The sequence below is a fragment of the Echinococcus granulosus genome (assembly GCF_000524195.1).
Source record: "Echinococcus granulosus chromosome Unknown EG_S00030, whole genome shotgun sequence".
NCBI lineage: Eukaryota > Metazoa > Platyhelminthes > Cestoda > Cyclophyllidea > Taeniidae > Echinococcus > Echinococcus granulosus.
Genome location: NW_020170410.1, coordinates 778,523 through 803,803, shown reverse-complemented (window position 1 = coordinate 803,803; position 25,281 = coordinate 778,523). Strand labels below are relative to the sequence as shown.

At 40.3% G+C, this 25,281-nt stretch overlaps 2 protein-coding genes across 2 annotated transcripts; one reads left to right on the top strand and one right to left on the bottom strand. All coding sequences in view use genetic code 11, as the record gives it.

Annotated features, from left to right (window-relative positions):
* Positions 1–364: 364 nt before the first annotated feature.
* EGR_04702 (Tyrocidine synthase 3) lies at positions 365–9,399 on the bottom strand (the record flags this gene model as incomplete). Its single annotated transcript, XM_024493951.1, has 8 exons — positions 365–490; positions 578–1,288; positions 2,695–2,946; positions 3,817–4,201; positions 4,951–5,927; positions 7,780–8,126; positions 9,219–9,332; positions 9,357–9,399. 8 exons carry the CDS (start codon positions 9,397–9,399, stop codon positions 365–367), a joined length of 2,955 nt encoding a protein of 984 aa, XP_024351704.1.
* Positions 9,400–13,552: 4,153 nt separating this feature from the next.
* On the top strand, positions 13,553–18,745 carry EGR_04701 (Alpha- and gamma-adaptin-binding protein p34; the record flags this gene model as incomplete). Its single annotated transcript, XM_024493950.1, has 7 exons — positions 13,553–13,669; positions 14,195–14,270; positions 14,302–14,453; positions 14,586–14,772; positions 14,806–14,877; positions 14,948–15,177; positions 18,668–18,745. 7 exons carry the CDS (start codon positions 13,553–13,555, stop codon positions 18,743–18,745), a joined length of 912 nt encoding a protein of 303 aa, XP_024351703.1.
* Between the last annotated feature and the right edge of the window lie 6,536 nt (positions 18,746–25,281).

Here is a 25,281-nt window from a genome sequence, read left to right as displayed (position 1 = left end):
CTCAGTAGCCCGTCACCAGAACCGAATGGTAAACAACCAATTAGAGCCTTACGCTATCGCCCCGTCTAATGTACATCGGTGCTTTTCTTTCCATCCTTAAAAATGATAGGAACCGCTGTTTCTTTCTCCACTAGTTTTGTTCTAGGTGCCTATATGTATTGCCTTGTGAATACAGTGAAGTTACTAGATCATACTTGAGACAGACTAGAAACAAATTTTCCTTCAAATTTAATCGCGCTAAGCATTACCAAGGGTTTGTTAATTCTTGGTTACATAGTTTGGGCCCTATGGATAGAAAAATTGTAATCCTAAATAACCTTGACAAAAAGTGAATAATTTTTAAGAAGTCATCATTGAGAGCATTTCACAAATGGAGCGTGGATACTTTACAAATCAGGCTTTTCTGATTGCATTTGACTCCACGGGCTTCCAAAATACTGGCAAGATTCAGAGTGCAGTTGTGAACATAGCCTAATTCTTCTGCCATAGCCTATGAGGGATAAAATAAACGCTTTATTATAAGCGTCCATTGGAAAGAAGACTAGATTGTTGATGTTGTTATTTCAGAAGAAATTACCTGTGTCACTACAGATGTGTTAACGGATCGAATTTCCGTGTACCCACTTCTTTTAACACCATCAATGAATGCTTCCTCTAGAAGGATCAAAAGTTGGATTCTTTCTCCACCATCTGTGTTGTCGTGTCTTGCGCCAAGTAATCCAGAGGAGAAGCATTTACTAGCATCTTCCAGTTTACCAGCCTCGGTATTACAGATTTCAAAAGCCTCCTCTAAGTGGTAGTAGTTGGGATCTTCAACTCCTGGTGAGGGTGGACTGGAAGCTGGAAAGCCAATTGTCACTGCACAGATATCAGGAAGCAGGACTTCAAGTGGGCCGTCAGGATCACCTTCGGTAAACCCCGCTACGTAGGCAAGTCCTGGCATATTTTCAAATTGCTTCAATCGACCAAAAACATTTTGGCGCATTGTCTTTTTGCTCAGACCAATCATTTGTGACAGAGGATCGCGATGTACAAAGGATTCGGCAATAATTTCGGCAATTACCTCCCTACAGTAAGCATCGTGGAAAGGTTGATCAGGGAATGTTTTTCCGGGTTGATATTCGCGGATGAATAGTCGTTTCTTGAGGCCTAAATGTGGCAGCCCTTGACACAGGTGACGCTGACTCATGAGCATGTCCAAGATTTTGCCAATTTTCTTATTCGCTGCGAAGTCGTTTAGACTTACTCCAAAACCCTGCTTCCGTAATTCTGATACTATAATTGCTGCCTAAGAAGAAATACACAATGTAATGTGAAGGACTGACCAAATCTATCACTAACCTTACCTCTAAGATCTTTTGCATTCATCCACACAGGGTATTAGTTAGACCGTCAATAATGTAATTTAGGGCTTTCAATAGGTAATAAGTCTTGGATGTCCTCGTCATCGACAATTCAAGCCTTCTTCTTACCTAATGGTTATAGTTAAAAGAGTATTGATAGAGAACTTGATCAACAGTAGATTAGTATAGTTATGAAGACTCTATCTTACAGTAATTTGAATCATATGAGAAAGAAACTAACTAGCATTCGGCCATCAAACAGATCATTGGTCTGCTGATGTCATAAATTATGGATCTTTTTGAACAATTTTGTCCTCAAAAAACCGACTCCACAGAACACTTTAGCTAAGACCAGGGTGGATGGTATGGGACCTAAGCGGAAGTAGTATCCTTATCTCTAATCGCTTAAATTATCAGTAGGATCTAATTAGCGTTAGTCGTTTTAAAACAAACCAGTAAAACCTTTCATGACGTCGTACGGGTGTGCACCGTCGCGATTGAAAGCGCTCATGCAATAAACATGAATTTTTTTCGGCGGCAACGCAGTTACCTTGCCACACAGCAGTAGGATGAGGTAGATGGAGAACTAAAGCTGCCTGCATCCTCTTTGTTATTCATTACTGGCCATGTTTCAGCCTCGTAATTCAAAGACGCGTTGCTACGTATCTATAGCAAGCGAATATCTACCGCACCTAACTGGATGAAAAGATCCTGAAGACAAGCTTGTAATTTAGCAGTCAAGAATGGTTAGATGGGTTGAGATAGGTCGATCGCAAACGTACCAATATTCAAAGTATTTAAACCACCTCAACTCTCCTACTTTCCGCTCTTCTCCTCACCTAGCCGTCTGAGTCGTCTACCATATTCACGATCGTGCCAGATAACTACAACTCAACTGTTAAGCAACTACTTTTGATTTAGCATCAGTAACACCAAAACAATAGCTCCCATTACAGAGTCAAAAGTTTATCATCTAAAGTGTAGGCGCTTACACGTGATTTCAATATCTACTGCTATTTGCAAACTGAATGTTTTTTGCTCGAGCCTTGGAAACTCTTTATGAACCTTCGATGATGTAGCAGCATTTAACGTGATTTATAATTCGTGCCCCACCCAGTTGTGATCGTCTAATCTACTGTGTATGTGAAATACCAAGACAGTAAAGTTAAGGGTGAATATACCTACATATGGTGTGCTTGGTAGATGGTGTATGCTAACACTTTGTGCATAAACAATCAACACCAGTAAACATGAAATTTGGAGATGGTTGCCTCAAAATTATTCAAGATCTACCCATACGTCCATCCATCCGTCCACCTATCCACCCATAACTACCGACTACCCAGCATACCGTTATTGAATCCCCTCCAATGAGGAAGAAGTCCTTCTCGTCGCTGGGTTCTCCATCAGCCTCGGATAGACTGAGGTGCTTTGCAAACATCCTCCGAATAGCCTCACGTTGGTTGTCAGCTGCCGTTGCCATGGCCCTAATGCTATTATCGGCAGGACGCGTCACATGGTCATAGTGACCGCTCTGAAAGTCTTGTCTCAGTCTCACCTTGTCAATCTTCCCTGATTGCTTTTGAATAGGGAATGAGGGCACCTAAAAGAGAAGGAGGATAGTGGGCCAGCAGACATGTTTGAAAAGTTGGAAAGAGGATACGTGTGTAGAGTTTATCACGATAGTGATTGCACAGCATTTGGTATGATAAATATAGTTATGCTTATATGATTAAATGGATCGCTGGCAGTTTAGTAGGACCAATGTAAAAGGGTATCCAACAGATGTAAACGGCAGATAGGATGCCATTACCGGACACCGAATGGTCAATGGTACACACATATGTATCAATACAGTACATTCTAGTATGGGTTTAAAATAAATAATAGGTCTCAATAGTGTTAGGGGAAAGAGTGATAACAGACTGATTCTATTATCAAGCGATGCCAAATTTATACCATCAAAACAACATAGTTCAGTTCAAAAGTAGTCGACCGGACAACGCAATAAAGTGCTTGACAAAAACCTTTCTCTTTAAAAAGAAACTCTGCTATCTGAACTGATTCATGTGCCCTAACAGAGGTCATAAACTGTCTAAACGGAGGTTAGATTCTCATAGTACAAAAACAGAGTTTCCATACTTTGCCAGCCTTGTACCTGAGCGGTACCAGTCATGATCGTACAAATAGGTCGTGTGTTTGGTTGTTTGTCATCGCAGGGTGAGGTACAAGATTTTAATCGAATAAAACATGAAGGCAAGATATTGTCATCACAAAATATTTAGCGTTTCTAATCTGATTCACTGTTAAACGGAGATTCATATTAGTGTGGAAACAGCTGCCGAAATAGATGAGAGATATCAAAAACAAACTACTAGCATTTACCAATTATCTGCAGGCTGTGGATATCCGAAGATGGTGGAATAGGTTGTAGGTGATTCGTAAGAATAAAATAGGCTTAAAAGTCACTCACCTCCACGAAGGTGACATTAAGAAAGGCCGAATAGTGAGTTCTCACGGCCTCGGCAAGATCAGCGTTGGTGAACGCATTGTCAGTAATGTTTTCACGCTGGTAGAAGCAGGCCAGACGCGTGTCCGTCTCGCCCTTCTCCAGAGGAATGGTCAAAGTCGTACCGAGACCGGCAAATACCCCGCCCTCGCATCGGAGTCTGGTCAAGAGTTCATCAATGTTGCCAACGCAGATCTTTACGCCATTTACCTTTACCATGTCATCCACGCGTCCGGTGATGTAAAGGTAACCGTTCGTCGGACAGACGAATCCCACGTCACCAGTGCGAAAGACGCGTGAGAAACAGGACCGTGTGGACAAGGAATTGGCTATCAGAGAAGCAGTCCGTCTATAAAGGCCAGCACACAGTGGATCGAGAAGTAAGTGATTGTACCTGTCCTATTATTGCTGTGCATTTGCTCCAGCCAACCACTGGAGGAACAATACAGTGAGCTTCTTGTTTAAGTGACAGTTTTAGGCCATAAAAACATGATGCCTTCTTTTGTATTGCTTGACAAGGTGCGGTTGCTGCTGGTCTATCTGAATTTTAGTGCTTAAAATCCATTAGGGCATGGCGCATATCCAGAGCAATTGTCGCTGATGCTAATCGCGTTGACACTGGTGGTGACATCTCGTTTGATTATGAAGGTCAAATTTCAGTTCACATGCTACGAAATGATCATTTAGAATTGCGTTAAATGCCGCGAAGAATAGGCTATAGTGTTGCCTCTTTGTGAAGATGCTACCTTAATGGTTTCATTTTGAAGGAAATTTACTCATTTTACGGTAGCATGTTCAAGCATCCGCAACCAGACCTATTAATATATCGCGACTGGAGACCAACTCTACCTTCAGAATATTGAAACACTCAGTAGATTTCCACAACTGGTCCGATTTTATTCAACCTATATTATATCTCATTCCTAAAGCTCCACATAGCACCTTAGAAATTTCAAGAGAATAAACAAATTTTTGCGCTTTGGATTGCATAATGCTTTTTACAAATTCCCTGAAAACTAATATGGTAAATATTGGTTATCGTCAGAGACAAAGTGCAGAATCGATGGAATCCTGATTTTAAAAAGTTGTAAGACTTACTTCGGAGCCTGATCAGCCGTGATTGGTTCCTCCACAAGAATTGCAGCACCGGACGCTAACACCTCACCTTCTTTGCCTTTGTCTACGACGTAAATTGAACCTTCCCTACAGTTTTCACTGACCACGTATATCTCGACGTTTGGAATCGGTATTCCTACAGGCAGCACAAGACCACCAGCAGGTAACTTCACTGCTGCAGATTGAATCTCTTCTTTGCTATCAAATGCCACCGCAGTGATATCCCCAGCTACTTCCGTGCTTCCATATAGGTTCAACAACCGCAGTGGTCGATGGCCAAACACCTCAAACACTTTAGTTGCCAGAGTGAAGGTCAGTATCTGCCCACTGGACACGATAGCTCGGAGAGATCTAAATGCTTCAGACCCCCTGTCCAACTGCTTCATCCAAGACTCCAGCTGTGCGGGCACGCTGGTGATTTGGGCGATCTGAAGTCGACTGACCAAACGTCCAAGGAAGTCTACGTCGGAGACAAGTCGCTCACTCGTGACAATAGATGTTCCAGAAACAACGACAGTTTGACCACCTAGTAGAGGCCCAAACATTTCTGTGAAGGCGTCTACGAAGAGCCAGGAGGTTTTTGCAAGACGTGGGCCAGTTATTTCAGCCAAGGGTGATGTGGGACCCCACTGCCAACAAAGACGATTGGCTAGTTGACTATTTCGCAATGGAACGCCTTTTGGAATTGGTGAAGTGCTCCCAGAAGTGAAAAGTAGTAGAATTACGGGGTTTGTCATGCCCATGAAAAGTGGCACCACGCTTTTGCTACAGCTCGCTTCGGCCAGGCTGAGTAGTTTGGAAAAGGCGAACAGAGGAACTTGGCCAAGTTCAGGTCTGACGCTATCATCATCAGTGATGAAGGCTATTGGAGAAAAGGACTCAGTGATACTGGCTATTCGCTGTTCGGAGAGGTTGCTATCCATTGGAATGTAGGCCAGACACAAACGCATACACGCAAGCTAAGGCAAGAAACAATAACTTCACTGAGTATGATACCAAGCGTTTATGCATTGTTGCTTGAAAACATTTAATTTTAATTTAACAAGTGAATTAAGAGTATAGTTTCTACCCAAAGGCAGTCTCTAGCCTGCAAGAATGTGAGATTTTCATTTATTAAAGAAAATTGTTATGGCAATCTTTTTATGATGTCATAAGCATCAACCAATGCTAGGTCATGTGATTATTTACCAAGTTAATTTTTAAAGTTTTTTGGATATCCTCGATTTTGCAAACACCTCGGAGAGCAGGAAGAATCACATGCACCTCGGTGCAATCATTAATTATTAGCCAAAAGCAGACACATCATTTTGGAGATGCGTGACTGCTTATTTGTCCGTTTTATCTAAAAACAAGAGGCTTTTTATGTGATGAACTTATTAGAATAGGTGCAACAGCCATTAAAATCCAACAATAAGATTTTGACAGGTCCGTGTTTGCGATGATGCATCTCACAGTCACAATGGAGCCACCCACGCAATAAATAGTGACAAGTGACACGATAATTCAACTTCAGACAAGGTGAAGGTCAATTAGCTCCCCAGATGGTGCAAGTTTTTGACTATGACAATGTCTAAATCCTGAAATTTGATTCAAATTGGCAAAACTTGGAATCTGACGGTGAAATTACCAGCAAGAACATGTGTAATAAATAATTGTTTAAATACCAAATTTGGCAAGTGGCCACTTAGTTGCTTCACCATTTTACCTCTTCCTGGCACCTTGACCTCCGAACCACTTTAGTAGTTGGAATCCCTTCTATTTGCTGACAATGGACATTGTGTCATCTCTCATCTCCAGGAAAGTCTGGGGACGCTACACGTTATTTGATAAGATGATTTACTACTTGTATAGACAGCATGAAGTTTCAAAATTTCTCCTCTAGACCTTAATCCTTTGAACTTCATGACTGGATCTCATCATTCCATCAAGCGTACTTCTGGGTTGACAACTGTTTTCTCAGTAAATTGATGGCTTTGATAAATTGAAAGCCCATAGGAAGAGTTTTTTTTTTTGTCGAGAATGGGCAGCATGCATGCAGCACACAGCCCCTACTAAGTGTTCTGTATGCTATCCAGTAAGATGGTTCAATCAAGGGTTTCGCAAATTCCTTCCTGATAATTGATTACCATCTTGAAACTAAGCTAAGTAAAAACTTGGTGTAAAATTTAGCCTATTTAAATTGAATTGTCGGTTGTTAGCTTTTATAAAACACGAATCGCACAGGTATCCTTTGACGTATGATACCAATCCGAAGGAGGAGGAGTGATCTCTGCGCTTGCCTTTATCTGCAACTCCGGTGTCTTGATAACGGCCAAGATAGGTTTATCTTGATAACCTTATCCCCAGGACGTAATGAGTGTCGAAAATGCACAATAACCTTTGGCTAAAGACCAAAATCACCTCATTTGAGGTAAGAAATGACGTCTTTTCAAAAGCATTTTTGACATTCAGATCATCTAACCATAAATGTCCTCCCTTAACTTCATCGTCATTTGGTTGATTACCACCAGATGCGTAAATAACCTGGTGTTAGGGCGAAGCGACCATGACGTCAGCAGATTATACGCGTTTTTAAGATACAAAAACTTGAAGTTCACGCTTAATATTTATTTTAATTCAGAGAGATTGGCATTTTTACGTCAGCATACCTACTGTTTGGCTTCGTGCATTAAGATGGAAGTGCTTAAAAACTGGCGTAACCAATGACAGTGTGGCCTATGGTGAAGCGTTGCGTTTTAGTGGTGTTTCTCACGTCATGAGTGTTTTTTTTACGCCCGCCAACTATTGGCTCTTCAAAAAAGAGAGCATTACCTGGAGAAAGACACGATTGATTCCCGTAGTAATGTAGGTGGCCAGAAAAGTCCTGCTCTGCCCTTTTTCAGAAGCCAGATCCAGACTTCGTTGGTGCAAAAGCGGTACCAGCCTTTCTCGAAGTACCGATGCTAACTTGATAACTGTGGCTTGGAGGCAAGCCAACGATAGCTGTGTCACTGTTCCCACTTCATTCCCCACAGTTTGGAAGGAAATGACTGCCGTTATGGAGGCAGCATCAACCTTCATGTTGAAAACCCTGTCTCCGAGTAGCAAATTTGTCAGAAGACCATTTGAATTGTAATATTCATCACTGAGTGGTCCAGTGATTATACTGGTTTCTATACCTCAATAGAAATACACGACTGAAAAGATCTTCACAGTGTTCAGCTTCATCACCATAAAGCGAATCGCTGACCATTATACGTGAGCTAATATCGGCTGAACGTCCCTCGATAAGACTTTTTGGATAAAAACCCTTAAAGTTTAGCTCATGTAGTAGTAAACAACAAAGTGCAACCTCTATTGAATATGGTTTATTTGTTCATAGTGAAAGAAGAGGCCTTAATAGCTTATTCTTGCAGAAATATTGAGCACCGGCCTAAGGCTGTTGCTCTGTTATCTTCCTGAGTTGTCAAAAAGGGGAACAACTCATGTATTTTATTAAGTGGAAATGAAAGGGTAAGAATTCTGACAGTGGCAATATGATCAGAGTTAAGGGGATCAGAAAAATTCTCATATCATCCAGCTTATTCAAGCATATTTTGCTTTCTGAAGTTTGATCCGAAAGACCTGATTATAATATGAAACTAAAAACATCATTCGGCTGTCCAAACGAACTACTTAGTCAAGATCGTCTACTAGAGCATATTATAAAGGTTCTATTTTAACTCTCCAGGCTTATAGAGAGGCCTCACTTCTTTATGCGATTCCATAATGCAATCTTACCTCCTGTTTTAGGAGCCCCTGGAGGTGTTTTTAAGCATCAAGATATAACTGTGACCACCACTATTACCCGGAAAATACAAGAGGAAAAAGACAGACATTGAGTCTACTCTGAACGCAGTACACGGTATTGTGAGGTCACTTTAATATTGACCGCGTTGACATCTGATTATATCATCCCTGCTTCCAGCATTATAACCACCCCGCACCATTACCACCGTGTGGCTTTATTGGAAATATCTGGAAAGTGAAAACACATCTATGGAACGCAGTTTCAAGCTTCCCACTTGGACAATAATTAAATAGTTTAATTTATTAGGCTCAAACATTTCCTACTCAATTACAATGAGAAAATGATGCTGTCAAAAATACAACCACCGTAAAATTTTCGAAAATTATAGCTAACTCGGTGGATTACCTGTGCTACTACTACTCATTATGCCCAAATAATGTTGTGTGGCTGGTGAAGCGTTTAGGTGTATTAAGGCACTTACCTTTTGTCGTGTCCTGCATTGTGGAGTACCAAAACTCGATTCGGGGTGGGTTAGCCTTATATAGGCATTTGAGAGGCAGGCCGACCAATCCTGCTACATCACATGGTGCTTTACCTAAGCGAATAATAATCCACTTACCTTGGCATGCATCTCTCTCTTCGAATTTTGTACGCTGACACATTTTGTAATCCCTCACTCGATCCGGTGAGCAATTATTGACAAGGGTGACTTTGGCCTATAAGACTCCCCTTAGCCTCAAAACAGGGAGTATGCGTTGAGAAGCAGTGTTTAAAATGTATGGTCTTTTAACCGATAGAATGTTAAGTAGATACGTTACCTCCCTTCGTGTTTCATCTGCTGTATGAAGGCAAAACTGTGGATTATCTACCAAGGACGAAACTACACGGCCTCAAAGCGTAGGAACTTTTGCCTCCATGACGTCTGACACACACTATCTTAAACAATGAGTCGAGATAAATAAAATGTCAAATTTTTGACCGAGACTACCCTTTTTCGGATTTCAAACAAAAACCGGTGCTGTTATGTGATCGTAATGCAGTAAATGTTGCTTGAAACCATAATAATGCTCAAATGTATTTGCGAACACTGACCCCATGTAATGCTTAAATTCTTTTGGCACATTCTTAACTTTTATACCCTCAATGTAGTATGCGACTGTGAGGAAAGGGCATCAACAACTAGATTAAATGGCAGAATTATTTTCACTGGATCAAAGCAATCTCATTTCAAACATGGTTTAATTTGTATTAGCGTATGAAGAATTGAACTAATTAAATGGTATACTGTTATTTGTATAGTTGGAAGAATAAAAAATTACACCCCTTTAAAAATGTTTTAATGAACAAGACACTCAGCTTTATTAAGAAGCCATGATAACACAATAGTTATTCAATAAGTTGTCCAACTCAGCATTTTGATTTGGTGGGCACTGAAGACCCCGTTTTGTACTTCCTCTGGGGGGCATGGCCTCTGACCCATGCCAGTAGCCCAAAGCCCCGCTGTATGCAGGCAACACATATTCTGTCTAAGCATTACAACGTCTTTTGTCTCCAAGGTAATCTGGGGTCGCTACAGCGGAGGCAGCGAGAGGCGAATCCTATCCCAAAGGACAACTACTATGATTTCTATCACTATGCTCTAAATCCTGACGTTGTGGAAGAAGGCTATATACTACAAATGGAGAAATCTGTGACGACCTTCGGTCCTGAGTTCTGCAGGAATGATATTAACAAATGGTAGCAAATGATAATAGCCGTGGGCTATTTAAAAAGTACATTACGGAGCTGTCTATCTGTACCTATATGAAGATGTCTATGAAGTGAACACGCAATACCTCTATCACCTCTCTACTAGCTGGATAGAACCCAGATAGATATGAGTGGGCAGAACTGAAGTGAGGACAGAGTGACAAGGAGGTACAGGCACGAATCCCTACTTCCACTAAACGACTTATCACCTCTCCTCTTGTATAATGCCAGCCAACACATTTGCCTTACCCCCAATACAGCTCTCAAGCAGGACGAAACTCCAGATGTAGTGGAATTGCTGAGGGGGGTCAGTGACGTTGCAGCCAGGTATCTTCTCGGGCACACCCAAATTGGATGATGGTGCGGTTGGCTGGTGGGTGTTTTTCTTACATCACTGATTACACTGTGATGGCTGATGCGGAAGGTTGACCAAGGGAAGCACCGAAGAGAGGAGATATGTGATGCTTTGATTAACTGTTTACCTTATCGTTTAATGCTTATGTACTTTCGCTGGGCGCCACTGCCTCCGGGCCGTGGCAATAGCCCCCCCTTCTGTGCGTCGATGATACACATTCTGTCTTACTACTGTAGGTTCTTTTATCTTCAAAAATGACTCGACACGCTACAATCACGACTGAAATTGAATCTCATGTAGCAAAAAACGCTGACAGAATCATAACTTAGGTGACATCAAGGGCAAAAACAAAGTAGACATTTTGACGCTAATCGATTGCACAAGTATTCATGGTGCAATCACAGTGAATTGTTGCTGAGACCATTGGCTCTAAATTGTGATGGGAAATCTGTCTAGTGATCGCCCACCCTGTCAAAATTTAATCCGTCTACTATGTCTACAGACAGCACTTAAAAGAATCTGCTCTAGTTTATTCTATTAGCATTATTTGTGCAGACGGGCAGCAAAAATGTCCCTTATAAAGATGGTGCATTCACTGAGGCAGGGAGCATCCTACGGTAAAGGAGTACGTCAAGAAGAAATGCTCCACTTACTTTGATGCAGGGTGAAAACTTAACTAACTTTGGCATAGTGTCAACCTGGGATGGTAAACTTTTATCCTGGACAAGATATATGGATGATGAGCAATATGTGGGCGCCGTGGGAATTTGGCTTTACTGTTACATCATTGCATTCTAACTGGTTGAATGTACTTTAGTAATACAAGCTAATACAAAGAAGGGAGTATACACATCTCAACAAAACACACAAAAAAGTCCCTCTCACGTTAGTGGTCATTTCCCTGAGGTATTTCAGACAAAGAAATTCCTTCAGTATGAGATTATAGGCGGTACGTATGGACTTTTTATTGCTCCGCTTTAAGGTGTTTTCAAAGGCGTTTCGAGTGTTAGGCGGAAAAACTACAATAGTATGAGAATAAAGTTAAATTAAGCAAAAGGCAGGCTTCGACATTTACTCGAAGAAGGCTAAAAAATCCTTTTCTTGTGTCGTATTCTCTAAGACTCGAAGGGGGGATATTTGCTGTTCTTGGCACGTCTTCAACAACTCCTCTTGAGAAGGGCAAAGAGGGCACTCGTCTAGTTTGCTTCTACCAACGTGAAAGCATTGATGGCAACGTGTTCGCCAACGCTGATCCTGCCAAGGTGGCGAGAACTCACGCTTTGGCCTTTCTTAATGCCACCTTCGTGCCTTTCATTCTTGCCAAACACTCAGAACCTATGGCATCAGGTCCCAACTTTTACATCCTGAAGGTTAACGGTTAATTCTGAGAGGCTCATGAAGATACTATTTGACAGTGCATTTAATCTTGTCAATATATGTGCTTCCCGCCTTACAAAATCAAGGTCATCCGTTGCTACAAATAATCTCCTAGCCACTGTAATTTGGACTCTTTCCTGTCCTTGATGTAATTTTACAATGTCCCACAAATTTGGAGCATTTTTGTCATTTATGGGGTACTTTTAGACTGCCAAAGTAGAAAACGATTGTTTTGTTCCTAAAGGTTTGCCACTTTCATAATCGAAGACAGCTATTCCTCACCCTGTGATCGTAAACAAGATCAAAAGGAGTGGATAGGCTACGGATGAGACATAGAGATTCTACTACCTTCACGTGGTTATAGTAGGTTCTAGCTTTCAGTAAATTAAAGGAGGCAAATAGGACGGCTGTTTTTGAATATTTGGCTAAAAGTACTAAAGTTGGTATCGGGAGTTGAAGTCCAAGGTTAATTTTACAAGCAAATACTTTTAATAGCTTTCGACTGATCGTGCAGATTTGTAATAAGGGCCAAAGACGTCTATTATACAGGATAAGCCGCATACTAAGCAGTTGCTGCAAAAGTTGGCTAAACAATTGCTGTGACAGGTGTGGACTAGATGATAAAAAATCTACAGATGTCATTTCCTTTAAGCAATAAAGTTATTTTCAAATTAACCTTATCCTCCGTATACCCTTAGTAATGCAAAATTTCTAGCATATACATTGGCATGAATTTTGTACGAATTCTATTTTATTTGTTACTTTGTTTAATGCTACTCCCCCAAAATTGTACATTTTGCTATCAACACATCACAAAACAAGTACAGTTTAGTTGAAATTGTGATATTTATGCTTAAAAGTACATAAAGGGGTATTGGCGCGATTCGCTATTTTGTATTACTCTATTTCACTACCTTGGCACTTCAGTCGCCACAGGCCGTACCCGCGAACTGCACCATAATCAACAAGCCATACTAGTGGCCTCTAGTTCTTCTCCACCTTAGCAGCATTTGTTTTCTTATATCACTTTGACTTTTGATGGAGCTGGGGAGGACTCGGGTCGCTCCATTTATTAAAATGAGAGTGGCATTACCTAATTACTAGAGGCAGTGGCAAAATCCAGTTTAATCTACTTGACAATATTAGAAATTTAAAACTAATAAGAGCACAAAGGTCTGATCTGACTTATTAAAATACATAAACTGTCATGAACCACCATGTTCCTGACATTGTTGCTACCATTTTAGTGCTTTAAGATCAACCAAAGCTTGTGCCCTAAAAAAATTTAACAAAGCAGTAATAAAAAGAACCATTTCGCACCTAAATTAGCGAAAATGCTACTTATTTCGAGACTGATTGCTGTAATTTATGCGACCTTGGCGTCAAAGGTGCCTGAGTTCCAGTTCAGCCTGAATGGCCAGGGCCAAGGTACGGCTGTGCTTTGTCTCGGGGTAGGTTGGTGCCCAGTATCGCACTAAAATCCTGGTTTTGGGTCAAATCAACACTTTTATCTTCTTGTTTGCTGAATTCTCTACTTAAATGAGAAAATACAGTTTTTTACGGGGTCGTCATTTTCTTGAGTGGGACCGAAAATGAAAGTTTGCCGTTTCACATAGAATATTTTGATTAATCTTATCAGAATATAAACGGATTAGTTTATTTCTACCTCAAAAACTGCAGGCAATGCTGAGTTGTGATTTGTGTATTATTTTCAGCTGGCATTTCCTGCAACTAGTCCTTTGCCGGCCAAGTTTTTTCGCCACGTCGACAAATTTGCCCTTTTCTTTTTTGTGGAGTTTATTGCTCTCTTTTTCGACCATTATATAATATCGTAAATAGCTGAAAATACTGTAGAAATGGGGTGTGGTTATATGTTTCATGATCTATTGGAAACACCAAAAGCCTGTTTAATTACGTTGGTTACTACTTTCATCCTTTCATAATTATTTTAGTCGTTTTGCAGTGTTCTCTTTTAGAACCCCTTGAAAATGCTTCCGCATGCCTATATTTTGAACGCTAAAGCGGATAACATTGCAAATTTTGTCTACGATGGTATGCGCCAATTCGCAGCATAATTTTTCAGAACTTACAAAGACAAGTACAATTAGGGACTGCATGTACATAAACTGTAAATATTATACGGCTTCAGTGCAGTTGAAGCTGGTCTGCGGCTCATATCCCAAACCAAATGTTAGAACCGCCGAGGCTCTAGTTATCTGTTTTGATACGGAAAATGTAAGTATTATTGTTCTTTCTAGATGGATCTAAAATCCTGTATCCAATATCCATGAACTTATTTCACTACTTCAGTGATTCAGACCCACGTATTCGGTGTTTTATTACTAGCGTACTTACATTTTCGTTTAGCCAGAAAGCTGGTCAGTTGCTTGTGACTGGCTGAAGTCGAGGGAAGGGGAGGAGGATATTCCAGTCCAACTTCTCGTGTGCGACTCTTTATCTAACAAAAATCTTCGCATGGAGGTCTTTGCGGAGGCCACCAAGAATCACTTCGAGATTGTCCAACTTTCTCCCCCCTCTGATGAAATTGAAGAAGGTTTGCCTTTTTCTTAAAACCTTAAGAACCCAGATGAGGAGTATGGAGTAGCTAGAATCATAGCAGCTCTAATCGCTCATCAATGGTCTAATCTTGTTCTCAAAAGTGAGTGTAAGTAGTAAGCTTTCTGATAAATGTGTTCTTGCTTGTAACGTATAAGTAACAATTTTTTCAGATAGGAAAACGGTCACTGGTGAATCCGTTGCTAGAAATCATTCCCAGCAGAAGTCAAATGCAGTTGCTCCAGTGGAAAAAAGTGTAAACCAAAAGGGTGATTCCGATGAAGGTGAAGGAGATGACGATTCTGATGGTGAAGTGTTTAACGAGCTCTTCCCTAAGCTCATGGAAATGCGATGCAAAGGCGCTAGTATGGATCTCGAAGGTCGTCGGAAAATGGCTGAAAAAGTGAGAATCTTAAAGTTTTTTCCTAAGAATTTTTTCCTTTGTCTTTTTGAGATCTTACTAATAAGTGAAATATTTCTATATGTGCACATTTTTATGTTATTCGTTATTTTGAACTTGAAATTCAGCTATCGGTAGGGCTGTAAATCACAAATTTTCAATTTGCACTGTACTGTATTTAATGTCCTCATAAAGAATATCTAACTGAAGATTTACTTTTAAAATTTCAAATACTGAAATCCCATTCCACTATTCCATGCCTTGCACGATGAATTGAGTCATTATACAGATTATATCATAGATCTACACAAAAGCGTTCTTTCTGTAAGACCGTCCAGTGTTTCAAATTTTGCTGGCCCTTTGATCTCGTCTAATCACAGTTTTCTAATACAGTTTTTTCCACGTATTTTGGGATTGCCAAACATGGAATATGTGTACGACATTACGATGTAAAAATACTTCGTATTTACGACATGCATGGAAAGCAGTCAAACTTCTTGATAATTTCTCGTCCAATCCCCATTCGCTTAGGATGTAGAAAACCCTTATTTTCCTCCACGCGTCTTAGCTTAGTAATAATGCATCTTAGTTTCACAATCCATAAAGCTGTCGGATAATTTTCCTCGTATTTGAGCTGAGAATCGAGCAAATCCTATTATAATAGCAATGCAATTAATCCGAGTAATTAAGATGTTTCATGCTTAGCGATCCAATTTTGACGGCACGTTCTGGAAGTCTTATTCTAAGTAGCGTATGGGAAACAGTAAACCTGTGCTACACCTGCCTAGTATCTCGTGGTTTCATCCTCGAATTTTCTTTTGTTTGCCCTGGAAGAAAGCTCCTCCAATCAACTTATTAGAGACACCTGACCTTTAAAGATTACAGCCCATCTGCGCACCGGCAGGTTACTTGGCCTCTCTTCCCCCACCCCCATCCCCATTGTGGTCATTTATTCCAAATGCTCTTTCGTGGACTAATCTCTCGCTTTCTTTTCTCCATCTTATTAGCCACCTCTCTGTAGGAAGCAGTGCACTTTCTCGGTAATAATTAAGTCTTACTTCCATTCTTGAAACTTGCCGTAGGAAAGTGGGAGTAGTGCCCAAAATTCATGCTGTTGCTTGTGTGACTAATGCCTTGACTAAAAAAATACCCAAGGGCTTTATACGTAAAAAAGTAAGGAATTGATACGTAATAACAGGAGTTAGGTGTCTTTGAAGATCACCTTTTGAGTATCACCGTTTTTAATCGATCGAGTTTCCCTAGAAAGCGTCAGTAGATGCACCGTTCAGGATAAAGTACTGTCACAAATGAAAGTATGGATTGGGTGCTGTTAACGGAAATGATGTAACTGGAACTTCAGGATAGATGCTTGGAGATTAAAACCAGGGGTAATGAGGATCCTGCGTAATCAAGTGTGCAGTTAAGACAACGATCATTCTGTGACAACTTTGTTGGAGGGATACGAGGCAACATTGGACTTCGTCGTCCATCGGAACATTTTTTTAGCCTAGCCTTTACTGCTTTGTCATTCCAACGAAGCTGTTTTGAATATCCTCTGCATCTTTGAAGGCCGCTTGCTGTCAGGTATATTTGCATCACTGGAAAAGAGTAAAACGCGCTGTATTGCACTTCCTGTGAACTTGATCTTTTGATAAATTACACAAAACTGGCTAAATCCTAATTTTTACTGCCTTGTAATTTTGACGCAGTTTGTGTGAACATTGTGTAACTTTGTATGAAAGAAAGGGAAAGAGTAACACACCGCCTTTTGTGCTGACTAAAACTGGAAAATTCCACATTGGATTGATGAGGAGTAGAAAAATTACGGGGCTTGTAAGTTATTCTGGCTAAAACCAATCCTAAATTCAACTAGTTATTTCGTGAAACTTTTTTTTGTTTCCTGAGGTTGACAGATTGGTACACAAAATCCCATGGCGGTAACCAAGTCGGGAAAAGAGTCCCTTCTAATCTCGATTAATGAGTAGCTTCGATGGCAACTTTTTTGGTGCTTTATTCACTTCAGTGCCCATGGCGCGATACCGCTTATTGATAAACGGGAGGATTTTCCTCATTGTCTTTTTTGCGCCACGAGTAGAAGGTCCTCAAAAATAAGCATCCCTTTCAGAAGTGGCTTAAAAAGTGGTCCAAACTTTTATTCACAAGATGCTGATGTTTGGTATCTTTTGATTGTGCAGTTGAAACATCCCATTTCTTTTATTTTTCGATCAAGGAGATGACATACGGTAGGACTTAAGTAGATGGTCTAAAGTTAGTAGCACTGACGCTTGAGAAACCCTTAGGTATCGATGTCATCGATGACTTTTGAATGGTCAAACCTTGGACTATTCAAATAAAATTTTTATGAATACTACTTTTTTTTCCGAATTACATACTAGGTTAGAACGATAATTCTTAAGGAATGTTCCTATTCTCCTCTAATGGCGCCCTTGTAGCTGGGATGAGGAGCTGTAAAAGGTTAGTGTCCAGGCTATCACTTGCCCAGTTAAGTAATCCCACCCCCTTCTTCATTTCCTGCTTTTCCATGTAGCACTTTGTTGCGCAATGAAATATGGTTAAATCCGCCTTGAAACACTCATACACACCCACAAGCACACACATGTTCCTGCCCTCCTCGGAGACTTATCATGTTCCTATCGCTGCGTGTATTGCGTTCTCCACACTGAATCTTTGTTTGAAAGACATATAGCGATTTTAATACAACTTGGCAATGGTGTTTACAAGTCATTGTACTGAAGCTGCAGACCTAAATATCCGTCTTGGACTCAACCAGTTCTGTTTCCATGATGTCCACTGTTGCAGCCTGATTCTCTGTGGGTTCTTTTGTGTTCGTAAAGGTATTTTTTACTTCTCCAGTATGAAATCCGTCGCTGAATTAATACATCAGCGTAGGTGACTCGAAACATTAACGAAGTTTTACTCTGGAGAGGTTTATGTCCGTACTAATAGACGCTGCCGTGACTTGGAATGTTCCATTCACTATTGAGCACTTAAGTTGGTTCGAAGCTTTTAAGGCGTTAGGACATTATGAAACATAGAGGATACGATCAAAGCCATGCATGGCGGGTATTATACATTAAGTCGTTTACCAGTATCTGCATTCAAAACAAAACCACGCAATAAGCGAATTAAAAACCCAGTGGATTATCTAAATTGGAGCTTGCCAGGCCAAGTTGTTGCACACCCCATCTTAATGTAGTCTTTTTTCTGTCACAAAAAATGCCCCTCTTTGCTGATGCTACTGCTGCTTCTGAATTCGGTGTCCGCATATATACGCACAGTGGATAGCCTCCGCGATCGCGATAACGCAGTAACAGTAACACAAACAGGCAGACATAATCTATGGCCGCCGGCATTTTCTTACGCAAGAAGAGAGGGACGAGAGTGGAAAAGAGAGGCGAATATCCACAACGCGACAACCTCTTCCCCTAAACAGTTCTGTGGGGTAAAGCCTCTCCTTTCATTTCCTTTCTAGATGACCGTGAGATTTTGGAGAGCTCTGAAGTTGGACGAAGAGGAAATTCAGGGATTGTTGGATGACGGAGAGGACTGAGGAAAGGCAAAAAATGCTGTGATTTTCTTTATTAAGTCAATATATTTAGGGGGGGGGCATTTTTGATGAGCAGGTTCTTAGGTCTTTTGAAGTTTTACGATATTTGGTTTTAAAAGTTGGAGAGGGATTGCTACCGCCTTCAAATAGAAGCTGTCAAAGGGATTCCCGATCCCTGCTGATGTTGACAATTCATTGTAAAATAATAATCGCCTCCGTAAACAGAGTTTTGTGTAGATAAATTAAATATCTTGATAATTTTGAGTAAAAATGGTTGAAGAAGTCAAGCGATTATTGTTGTTTCTGCATTTAGTGTGGTTGATTTGAAAATAATGCTTGAACGTCACATGTGTCTTGTAATCACTAAAGTTTTCTCTTTTTGTTGAAGTACATTTTATTTTCCTAGAATTCATACAAATTCCAACTGGTTCAAAATTTTTCGACAACGCTTCCTTCAAACATTTGCTAGCGTGTTTTGCTTCTATCTAACTATCGTTGGGGTTTGTTGCTGAGCTTTTAGAGAAAACGGAAGATCCAAAGCATTGCGAAGGCAGGAGCAATCAAGGGGATGTTTGCTACTCAAAGTTGCATAAATGGAAGCGGAAGTGGGACATGTTATACAAATCGTCGTTGGACATTGATTAAAGAAGTACCGACACATTAAGAACTAAAGTGGTGTCATTGAGAATACAAAGCTTAGCATTTTGAGAGAGAAGGATAGATAATGCAGGAGAGGGGATAAAGTAGGACGGATAACATTTGGATCTTGGATGTCGGCTTCGCGTTCATTAAATCTTCCCTGACAGCCCTTGGTCTATAATGGAGCTAGCAATGGATGGATTGAAATCGACTGGGCCAAGATGTTCTGCTCGAGTATTCTGGTTTTATAGATGGAAATTCCATGCAAACCTACTCTTTTTCCAAAGTATTTTCCAATATTCGAGAGGATCCCTTCTAAAGCAGTTAGGTGGATCAACACTTTTTAAATTTAATCATACCAGACTGAATGAGCGTGAAAACAATGATTTGGACGATTCTTATCGAAAGTTAATTGAATGGATATGGCGATTGCTAAATTCGAGGCGAACTCTTACGGCATTTGGACAGATTTTATAGAATCTACCACCTGGACAGGTGGAACGAGGTATAACTCAGTTACTAAGCCTTGTCACCGTTAACATTGCTGATGTCTGAACTTTTCTGGCATTTTCACTGACCCACTACTATGTATCAATGCCCCCAAATGAGGTTATTTTGGGGTCGCGTAATAGTAGCAGACCCAAAATATTGATAGCAGTCTTAGTTAAAACGTTATGATGGGCGTTAATGACTTTTTGGCTAACCCAAAATTTGCCCATTTGAGGAGGCTTTTCCCAAGGGCTGGAAATTTGTTGAGCCAGTGAATGGAGATGTCCCTTTACGAAGTACGTTGACATTGAAAGGGCGTAAATGGGAAACACGAATTTGGCAACATGAAACTACAAAAAAGTGCTTTACCTTGATAAGGAGGTTGACATTTCTCAAACGGATCATTTGCCTGCACAAGTGTGTAATTTCCCATTTTAATTTGAGTTCAAGCTATTCCCGAGAATGTTTCAATCCCTTTGAAAGGAGTATTATTTGGTAGAATAAGACTTATTTTGATTAGAAAAAAAATCAGAGGAAATGGAAATGGTAATCCTTTCATACAGTTGAATCGCCCCTACTTTTACCTATGAATATGTTCAAGCGGGCTTATGGAGATCAGTGTATAAAACCGAAGTGCGATAGAAAGAACTTTTGACAAAGTAATCCAGCTATGGAAACAAAATTAAACAGGTTACTAATTAGCAGAAATCGGGGAAAAAAGAGGAAACACAATTTGATAAACGGATTAGTCAGGGAGGCAAGCCAAATCCCTAATAAAATTACTTGGACTCAGCGCTGTACGAAATAATTACAAGCAATCCCAAAGCCACTTACAATTTAAGCAGAAGCTAGCGATCAGAGTGCGTATAATCGGGAGCAGCGGCAGGTGCGTTCGTTGTGTCAAAGGATAACTATTTATTATTTAAGATCAAAAAGTGGATGAAGAAAAACCACGGCAACTAATGTATCCGGAGACCGACCTCCGTAAACAATTTGTGCGATCCTAATCCTGTAGCATTTCTTTGAGGCTACTTAATGCAAGCTTAGGATTCACCTTTTGGCGGTACTACCACCCAACTCAGACTGGGACTCATCCTTGAAGTAGTTGACAAAAAACTCAAATGGCCTTTCTGATCATAGCGCAAAATATGTCATGCAATCGAGTAACGCCAAAGCCTAAATAATACCATTGTGTTGTACCGACTAGGTATCCTACTCGCTAAGTGCTTCACACCTACTTCACCGACTTGCCGTGTTGCCCCAACAGTTCAAAGTAGTCGGGATTGGAAGCAGTTAGGGGTGGAAAAAACTTTCAAATTTTATTCAGCTATGCTAATCGGTAGCTGGAATCCAAAAAGGCACCTGAAATAGGAGTTTTCCTACGTCCATAGCTATAAAGCACTTCCCGTAATTTGCTGTGATGTTCGAAAAAGGAGTTCGTTTGTCTTTTCAATGTTAAGATGGTAAAGCAAAAGTGCCACATTCCGTGCTTAATGCTAGGGCTATTTTAACTTGGAATTTGTGTTACGGACGGGCTACCTTCGAAGACTTGGTCCAGTATAAGAGGGCAAAATTATCAGGGCTAAAAACTCAGTATAACACGCGGCTTGAGCAGGTCGCTGTGTTACCCTCACGAAGACCCTTTGGTAAAGGATTGGTGAGACTCATGTAGCACTATCATCAAAATAAAACACCTAAGTGCCAGGATAAAAACGATTGCAGTGGTCTGACCACAACCTGCTTGGGCTGCTCGGAAATGCTCGCCATAAAAAAACAGAAGCTTAAGTCCAAACGGACTCCACCTTGAATACGTAAGCAGGGAGAATTTGATTAGCACAGTGGTCTTTAATGAACCGAAGGCTGTAAGGAGTCGCTGAAGTCATGCAATGCACTCGTCGAATCCTAATGCGTGGGACGTCTGCAATGCCTGAAAGGTAAACTTTGCTACTTGAATAAACATATTCACTGCACTTTAGGTCTCCACATAAAAAAATCACGAATTTTAAGTTTTTTTTCCTTAGAAAAGTTCCACTTCTAAATAAAATATATTTGTTTCTAAATGCAGTAACCACGTTATGAAATCGCTTTTTTAAAGTCCCAAGCCACAGTGCTCCATTCTCACCACTTTAACGACCTAAAGCCTATATGCGAGCGTGATGTGCCAAACAATGATTTGCTGAATAGCTTGTATGTCCCACCGGGCGAAAATAAATACCCTCTAGACGAGCCAATCCATTGCGAGCAGTAGCAGCTGACCACCCGGACGGCCATTGGCCAGTTGCCCATTGGCTACTTTATCGAATTCAGAGGCTTGTGCGTGCATGGGCACACGTTAACGTGTTGTTGTGTAGTGTGTTGTGTTGGAATCGGGTGGGTGAGTTTATGTGAGTGCTGCACCACAGCGGAGTAGATCAACTACTTTTCCCCTCCCTACTCTACCTACCAAATCGAGCTTAACCTTGTGCCACACAGGAAATTGTAGCAGCTTCAGTGGACTTACCCAACTTCCTTCCTTTTCCATTGTCTCTGTTCTGGGGTAAGTTTTTTGTTATTTTTTTCAAAAAGCATCGATAAATTCGGCTTTATGCTTATGCATGGCTGGATGGTGGGCAGTAGCTCTCATAAACAAAGTATAACGAGGGGGTTGGGGAAATTTTACACTTTTGGAGGCAGAGTGGTAAACCTTCCTCATATTTGAAGAAGCACTACTTCTTTTGTCTATTGGCCATATTTTACGCAGTTTTAGTAAGGAAATCTTTCTGGGTAAAAAGTGAATCATGTAGCGGCAAAACAGTTTTTATTACCATTCTGGTATCAGAATCTCAGAGGCAAATGGCTCATATCGATCCCGATGTTTTGTTGTTCTAGTTGAGTTATGCTGCAGCTTGAAAAGCAGCGAATATCTTGTTATCCTAGAATCATGAACCCTTTACAAATACTTGAGCGCTTTAAACTTAAGGACTGAGTCTATGACATAGGTGGATGCATTTACATGGCATAAAGTGACAAAAAATGCGTGCCAACACGCTTGAAATTATTTGATGATAGCGGACTCCATTTAAAACATTTATTTTGTGCTAAAAAATTATGTGCAGATAACCTGGCAATGGTGACACCCTTCGTGATTATTACTGCCTCAAATTGATACGATATTTTGTGTTGCAATAAATTTCTTCCAAATTGTACGAGAAAGAAAATACCCTTACTTGCTCACCTGATGATTGGCATGTCTATGACCTCCAAGATGGTCAATAGATCCCAGATCCAATAACCCTCATTAAATACATTTCGACCCAAGTTCCTGATTGTTAATGAAAATAGATGCATTTTAAGAGATGATTACCAAAACGATTTTGGCAACTGATTTTGAAAATACGCCATGACCTTATTATTTCAGCTCAAAAAAATAACAAACTAAATGGATACATCATGCTATTCTACTAACGCAGGGCCACACTAGTAATAACGAAACAGTTTACTGTTCGGCCATTATATTACTTACTTAAAAGATCTTTGCTTGTACAATCAGTAATTTACGGGTGAAGCAAATGTGTAATTTAGTGGAGGGAGGTCTGAGAAAAGGACTTTGTTACTAACATACTAGGATATAGACATCTGTACTTAAAAAAATACCACTTTTGCCCTACCCCAAGAAGACGACGTTTTAAGAATCTAAACAGGCGATTAGAAAACGGAACTAGATAAGCTACAATCCCACCCACCTAGCCATCTTGCCCACGCATACATCAGCGCTATCAATAGGTATATCTTTATTATTCCTTCCGTGTCGTAGACCAAATGCTTTCCGGTTCTAGGAGGCAGATTTCTTGGTACTCCTGTCTAAGCACAGCGGGTGTCTGCGTCCATTGTGTTTTGGTGACATTGTTTTGTGTATTAGATAAGCAAGGAAAGAAAGTGCATGACAATACAGTTTTACTGTTAGGTCAAAATACAATTTGAAGGTCTGGTCATCATTGAAACCCTCATTAATGCGTCCCTGATAAATTAAGTATTCATAAAGTAGCATTTGTCAGCCAAGAATGTGAATTTCATAAATTGGTTTTGTTGTTGAATTTTAAATTCTTCTTTCAGTAGATAACTCTCCCCTCATCAGTCGCTCCTTCGGTGATTTGTTGCCTTTCAATCGCATTCAGTGAGTCTTCTGTTTACCTGTTCAGTTTTTTTCAGTAGCTTATCAAACAGTGCAACTTTTTTTTCCTTTTTGAGCCAATAAACCTTATAAATTTATAGGTAGAGATCTTCAGCAATGGCTAAGAGAAGTGACACAGTTCCAGTCAGAATTGTAAGCCTCGCATAAAAAAGGCAACATTTTTGTAGACCAATAGAATGAAGTTGGTGCAACTCCATATTGAAAAAAGCTCCACACATGAAATCTCATACCACAGCCCTACGCAAATACCTCCATTGTGGGCTAAAATTTACAAAGCACAAAAATACCAACCCCATAAACTGCGCATTTTTTATCCAATGTGAAATAATACTACAGAAACAACGGAATCTTGGTTAATTCGAGACAGCCACAAGATAAATGAATTCACATTCGGCCAGAGATCAAATAAATTTTTTAGATAAATTTAATCTCCCAATATACGCCTTATTGCCGTCTAGAAATGATCAGAGCAGTAGCATTGGCGATTTTGGTAACTACGACGATACAGGAGGTACATGATCGCGGATGCCTAGTTCCGCTAAGTGGTTGTGTTGACGATTGCAACCCATATGTCGGGTGTTTGGGGTGGTTCTACCAATGCTTGTCTAGTGTATAATCATGTAATTAATGGGGCAACATTGGCCAAACAAAACATGACTGGTCGGGATAAAAAACGCCCTAATTTCGCTCACACTTGCTGCGCCAAAGCTCAAAAAGCCTTCTCCTTCTGCTTTCACTTTGTGATTTTTCCTCCTGACAGCCTGCGAAAAGTTACGTCGGAAACATTTAAAGCTTGTTTTAAAAGCCGTTAAAATGATTTATTTTCAGAGTATTTCAGGAAACAGACTTAGTAAAATACACTTTTGTTTGATTTCTTTCGGTGGAATAAACAGCCTGCATGACTTCTCGGTATTCACCTTTGTCCTGATGCAACCGAGACTCTTAAATTTAGAACTTAAAGTGGGAGTAAAATATGTAAAATTTGCAAGTGCTACCGGGAATTGAGTTTTAAAAGCACCTTCTTCCTCTGGTGATTAAATGTTCTCATAATTAAGTGACAAAATATTCTTTTGTCACTCGCATGACCATTTCCCCGAAGCAAATGAACAATGCCAGTGTTTTCTATTTAGTTAGAAGTGCAGGGTGAAGACTTAAGAACCCGCGAAACCAAAAAAAGTATTAAAAGAGTAACCTATTTGTTGCAGTTCCATTTTACAGATGCAAAGAAATTACCAAAACT